This window comes from Urocampus carinirostris, chromosome 7, assembly GCF_059441175.1.
Source record: "Urocampus carinirostris isolate Australia breed hairy pipefish chromosome 7, RoL_Ucar_1.0, whole genome shotgun sequence".
Lineage (NCBI taxonomy): Eukaryota > Metazoa > Chordata > Actinopteri > Syngnathiformes > Syngnathidae > Urocampus > Urocampus carinirostris.
In genome coordinates, this window is record NC_142355.1 from 27,552,081 (window position 1) to 27,558,268 (window position 6,188).

Below are 6,188 nucleotides of genomic sequence, written 5' to 3' on the forward strand. Positions count from 1 at the left end.
AAAGATAATCTTCTAGATAAGACGATATTGCTTATGTCAGCGTTTTTTTTTCTAAATTATATGAAAACATATGTTAAAATATCTTAACATTAAAGTAAATGTGTCATGATTACTGATGTGACTCAGCTGTGCCTGCTCAGTTGGCGCCAACTGCCGCGGGTTCTGATTGGCTCCCTGTCACTATTTGAACCCTGTCCTGTCTGTCCCCTTTTGTCAGTCCGTCTGCGCACCTCAGTTAAGACTAAGCAAGCATTTTTCAACCCTGACTCCCACCTGTCCCGTTTTTTTCTCCCGTCTGTCTCCGGCTTCAGCCCCTTTTGATCCTGACCACGTCTGCTCTCCCGTCCCGGCTTACGACCTCTTTTTGTCCCCGACTACGTCTACTCTCCTGTTCTGGCTTACGACTCATTTCTGACCCCGTCCACGTCTTGCTCTCCCAGTCCTGGCTACGACCTGTTTTTTTCCGACACTGACACCGCCATCGCTCGCTACGGAAGATCCACTTCCGCGTTCGAAGCACAATCAGAGTACGAGAGCGACTTGCTCCCTGCGTCCAGCGAACACTGAATCGTGGGCGCAGCCCTTTCTCTTTCCTCCAATAAAACTTGTGAGAAACGTAACGCAATTGGGTCCTGTTTCCGTTCTGGTCCTGACAAAATGAACTATATGAGTAAAACCTTTGGTATTGATGAGCATTAATAGGTTTATTCTGTTTTTACATAGGAGGCCAGTTGTTTTGACTATTATACACTGTTTACATCATTGACGCTATCGGCCAATCATGTTCTTGTTCTTTGTTTTGCAAACCCCTTAAGGCGGATCTGCTTTTGGTGGAGATTTTTTTAGGACATTTAATAAAAGAAAGGGTTGAAGGGAGGGCTTTTAGAACAGGTTGAATTTTTTAATCTAAAGTTTGGGGTTCCCCCTATTCTCCTCTTGATGTCCTCTCTCTTTATATTGAGTGTCTAATAAACCTAAATCAGATGTATTCTACGATGATTGAAAAATAATATTTGATATAAGCATGATGATTGTAGATGAGACAATTTTGCTTAGTATATTTCTCCCCTAAATTTTGCCCCAAATATGTAAAAATAGAAAATCTAACTGAAAATTATTTTTTAAAAATAATTAAATTACATTTAAACTGAGTCAAATTTTCTACCAACAGATTAAGATTTTACTTTTGCAGTGAGAAATTAACAAACGCCATTCAGAACTGCTTACCCTGCCCCCAAATTGTCCAGAAAATGTCCTTAATTGGTCCCAAATATAAACCAGCGATCGAGTAAATCCGTGATCACCGAAGCGAGAAGAATTAAGGAAACGCCTGTCCAACCACCTCCACGAACACCCAAAAACTCTGTCCCGCCTTTCGACATCTATTGGTCCACGTGTTGGACGTGGACAGAAGACAAACTTCTGCCCAGGCTGCGGAAAAAAGGCGAGACAAAAGTGTCCATCAGACTCCTCCAAACGACCTGAAGGGACGGCAGGACCACCAGGAAGCTCCGGATACTCGGCGTCACCAGCCTGCAGGAGCCCAGGAATTGAATTGAGTCACAGATGCAAATACTGTGGTCAGCAACCTTTTCTGTCATGTCTGACTGGCTATATTCTCACAGCCCGGCCTAACAATAACATCAGTAATAATAACAATAACAACAACAATAATAATCGTAGATTACTATTGGTCTAAATGACATGGGAAATGAAATACATTGAACTCACTATCACCTGATTTTAACTCACGATACCCTGTTGTACAATGTTGTCTTGGCTGAACTCTTTCCCATAACGCTCAATTAAAACGTTGTCCAAAATGGCATTGTGAGTAAAAAACTTTGATGATGGGATAAAACGTTGCGCCTCCTCTTTTGTCATCTACAATTCTTGTTTTCGGCACTCTCACCGCCGTGATCCAGGTTAAATTCCCGTTGCAATGATCAGTGATATTTAGCGACCTGTATATCTTGTCTCGTTGGCGGTGATGTACTACGGTAAAACCGCGACTATCATTATATTATTATGTTATTACTACGTTATGAACATTTTTGCCTATTTATTAGCTGATTTTCTCTTGAAAGTCTTGCCTTGGAGTGCCATGACAAATCTAGTAGCATACAATGTTTCACTATGTTATTATCAATGACATTAAATAATATTCAATGATTCGATTCAAAGGATGGAAGAATTTCCCACTTGCTGTTGAAAAGGACTTTGAGCATCCTGTCTGTTTTTCCCTCCACAGTGTTTAGTGGAACCTTTTTTTTTTCTCGGTGTGTTTGCACCAACTTTCCAAGGGTTTCGCTTTTGGCAGGTGAGCAGGGGTTCTCTTTGGGTTAGCTTGTTAGCTAATAGCTTTCCGACGGGCGTGATGATGTCATCAGGAAAAGAAACAAAAAACACAACTGATGATGTTAAGAGAGAAAGGCTCACTGTTTGGCAACGTGACGTCATTCGTAGAAATGGCTTGTGTCAATGTTTGCCTTGGAAGCTTGGGCAAACATCTCATAATCGTCTGCTGCGTATTTTAAAGCCCACTTTCATTTTGTGCATGCTCCCATGTTCAAATGGCTATTTTTAACAAAGCACATAGGAAAACATTTAGCATTTTAGCTTAGCATTATCGCTTTGGGAAATCCATTCTTGTATTTGTTTAGTTGTTACCATTTTCAGAAAATATTCTGAGATACTATAGAACTTTGAACTTGAATCTAAGTATGCTTTTTAGTGTTCCTCATTTTACAGCTTTCAAACAGTAAACAAAAGTTCATGTTTGAATACGTATGGTGTTTATTTTGAATTATTATTAATGTATTCACCACCAAACCACCTTGCTGCTCGCAATGTGTTTTATTTTTCTTAAAATATCATAGTAATCTTAAACAATATTATGAACCATATTGATAAAACATTTTAGGTCTGTTTATTTTCTTGAAAATATTTTTTTTTTATTATTTACTAGTATTAGAGTTAGTATTACTTTATTTATCTTCAAATATTTTACACCAATCCTTTAAAATAATAAAATATTTTGTTATTAATCTAAAAAAATGTAAAATTTATTCATGATACCTTTTTCATTCAGTGTTTTGCTTGTCCTTGTAATTTTTCAATTTATAAAGAGAATAACTATTTTTTTACTATTCAATTTCATCTATTCTTTTTATAATTTTCTTATTTTCTTATTTTTAATTTTTTAATTCTTATTTTCTTATTTTCTTATTTTTGTACTTCATTATTTTTGTATTTTTGTATTTATTAAAAGTCAAAGAAAAAAGCTTCATCCTACCAGATGTGAACGAGACTGAGGACAGCGAAGAAGACCCCAAGGACGAAGGCGAGGGGCACGGCCAGCAAGACCCCCAAAAGCCGATAAAACCCCAACTTGACCACCTCGAACATAGCGTGGCTGCAAATCCAAACCCGGTCCATTGTCCGAGCAGACTCCGGCTCGGCGATCACATCTTCGAAACCCAACTGCCAGGAAACCGACCATAAAACAAAGAAGAACATGTCAGAGATTGCTATTTCATGTTTAACGTAACACCACTCCATCGCTGAATTGTTTCCGATGAAATATTTTAATATTCATTCCAAAATATTTATCATAAAAACATCGAGTAAAGATAATATAGGGTATGGTTTGAAGGAAGCATATGCCTTTAAGAGGCTGGGCCAAGGCTGTGTGCGAGCATCTGGTTGTGAGCTGTGGCCAACAGAAGAATGTGCCTGCAAAATGTACGACTTTTTTTCAAAATATATTTTATCTTATTTCTCTCATGCAACCAAAAAAATGTTCCCTAAAATAAGCAAGATGATATCATTTATAGAATAATAGAGCATAAGAAACGTTTCCTCCTTCGCTTAGAGAAAGAAATACGAATAAAAATTAGCAAAAGGATCCACTCAAGGCTAGATGAGACATGTTTGCTCATTTCAAGCACACGTATGATGCAACTTTACCCGAAAAAAAAAATATATATCTCAAAATAAAGGAAAAAAAACCATTACGTCAATACAACAATACAAGTACAGTACACTACAGTACACTATTTTAATATTATAAAAATAAGCAACACTTTTTGCCCATGGCGGTAAGATTTTCTTGTTTATTTATCCACATTTTCCTTCAACCAGGAAAAGATGCAATATAATGATAATATGAACAAAAACTATATATCTACCATATAACAACAATCATTGGAGTAATACAATGAAAAATAATGATGACAATGGTGGACATTGTGAAATATGGAGAGCATTATCAGGGGTGTCAAACTCATTTTTACTAGTAGATCAGAGAGAAAAAAATAAGAGAAAAAAGGGAGGAAAAAAAGAGATAGTGTGGGACAAAGAAAGAGAGAAATGAAGAACAAGATAGAGAAAGAGAGAAGAGAGAGAGAAAGTTAAGGTGAGAAACAAGAGATTGAGGGATTGAATGGGACGCGCGGGCCGCCTGTTTGACACCCCTGCGCTATATTTTCAAAACAACAACTTATCATGTTATTACTATGTAGTTACCATGTTACTAACATGTTATTAACAGGTTGTAATTATTATGAATAGGGTTAAAATGGACCCAATTAAACACTAATACATTATGCTAGTTAGAAATCGAATTTTCTACAAAATAGCATTGACATATGACTTGTGAGCTATTCTTAGAACCAGTCCCCTGGCCACCCAGGTGTTCTAAGGGAGCTACCTGGTGCCTTTGAACAACATGATGGTGCTAAGAAATTTAATCTATATATATATTTATGTATTTGTTGACGAAAATCTAAACTTTTTATTCTCCATTTAAAGTTTTACTTTTACATATTAGTCTATATAGAAGAGAAACAAATTAAGGAACGTTTTGGCTTTTTCCCGTCAGCCCTTTTATTCTTTCTATTTCCACTTTTCGTGAAATTATGGGTTTTGAATTGATAGTAACTTTGCAACGTGATTTATGACGTCACACTCAATTGACAACCGCGCAAAGACCCCCCAACGACAAGATGCTTCCCCCCCTCCCTCTTTGTTTTTGTTTTACCTTGAGGTGCTCGTTGATGTCGTCCGGGTCTCGGTCTTCGTCCGGAAAGGCGAACACGTGACCCTTTCGGGACAGGATGGGTTCAATAGACCTGTTGAATTCGTCCTCGTCCATGATGATGTTCGTGTCAGACTTTTCCTTTTCGACACCCATGGCGAAAGTTCGGATCCGGTTGAAGCTTATCAAGGAGGTTCGCAAAGAGCGAGCCGCCGCGCTCGTCTGGAGCAAGCGACAGGAGCAGAAACAGAAGCAGAAGAAGAGAGGATGAAAAGAGAGCAGGCATGCATGCAGGCACGCGGACAGGCGGGCGAGCAGGCACCCCGCCCCGCGGGCGCAGACGCTGACTGGAAGGAGTCTGCTCGCCACAATAAAACTACTGTGCAAGGACTCCTTCTCTGAGCTGAGCAAGAACAATATATGAAAATCCATAAAATACACTATATTAAGTCAATAAATAAACAAATCAAGAAAATAAAAAAAAAAATCAAGGAAACCAATCGAGAAATCACAGAAACAAGAACTTCCAAAATAAATCTAGAAATAAATCTAGAAATAAGCCAAAATACAAATCAACTCATCCAGAGATCAAGATATCAAGAGTTTAAGAGATCAAGAGATCAAGACATAAATCAAGTAATCGATAAAAAAGCAAATGAATCAAAGAATAGAATCAATAGAAGTAAAATACATTAAATTTCAAATATCATAAAATGAAACAAAACCCAATCAAAAACACGAAATATTTAACAAAAACAAAAAATCCATATAATGATATACATTTACAAATAGTATTGAAACGAAAAGACAATTAACTCAAATAGATCAAATAAATATTTGTCAAAATAGTATATATGTGAAGAGTGCTAATCCTAGTGGTCTAATGATTAGGTTTTGGGGCGATCGCCGCTATGATCCGGGTTCAATTCCCGTCACATAAAAAAAAAGCAAATTTGGCACGGCAGCCTCCCCGTGCGAAGTTTGCATGTTCTCCCCGTTCCTGCATTGGTTTTCTCTCGGTGCTCCGGTTTCCTCACACATTCCAAAAACCTGAAGGTGAATTAGTGACTCCTAGGTGTGAGTTTGGGTATGAATGGTTGTCTCTGTGTGCCTTGCGACTGGCTGGCAACCGGTTCAGGGTGTCCCCTGC

The 6,188-nt window shown here is 38.0% G+C and overlaps 1 protein-coding gene across 1 annotated transcript; it reads right to left on the minus strand.

Moving 5' to 3' along the window:
* cav2 (caveolin 2) lies at positions 1 to 5,327 on the minus strand. Its single transcript, XM_088339334.1, has 3 exons — positions 5,042 to 5,327; positions 3,296 to 3,483; positions 1 to 1,533 (listed from the first exon to the last, which is right to left on the minus strand). Exons 1-3 carry the CDS (start codon positions 5,192 to 5,194, stop codon positions 1,383 to 1,385), a joined length of 492 nt encoding a protein of 163 aa, XP_088195460.1. The 5' UTR covers positions 5,195 to 5,327; the 3' UTR covers positions 1 to 1,382.
* Positions 5,328 to 6,188: the final 861 nt, after the last annotated feature.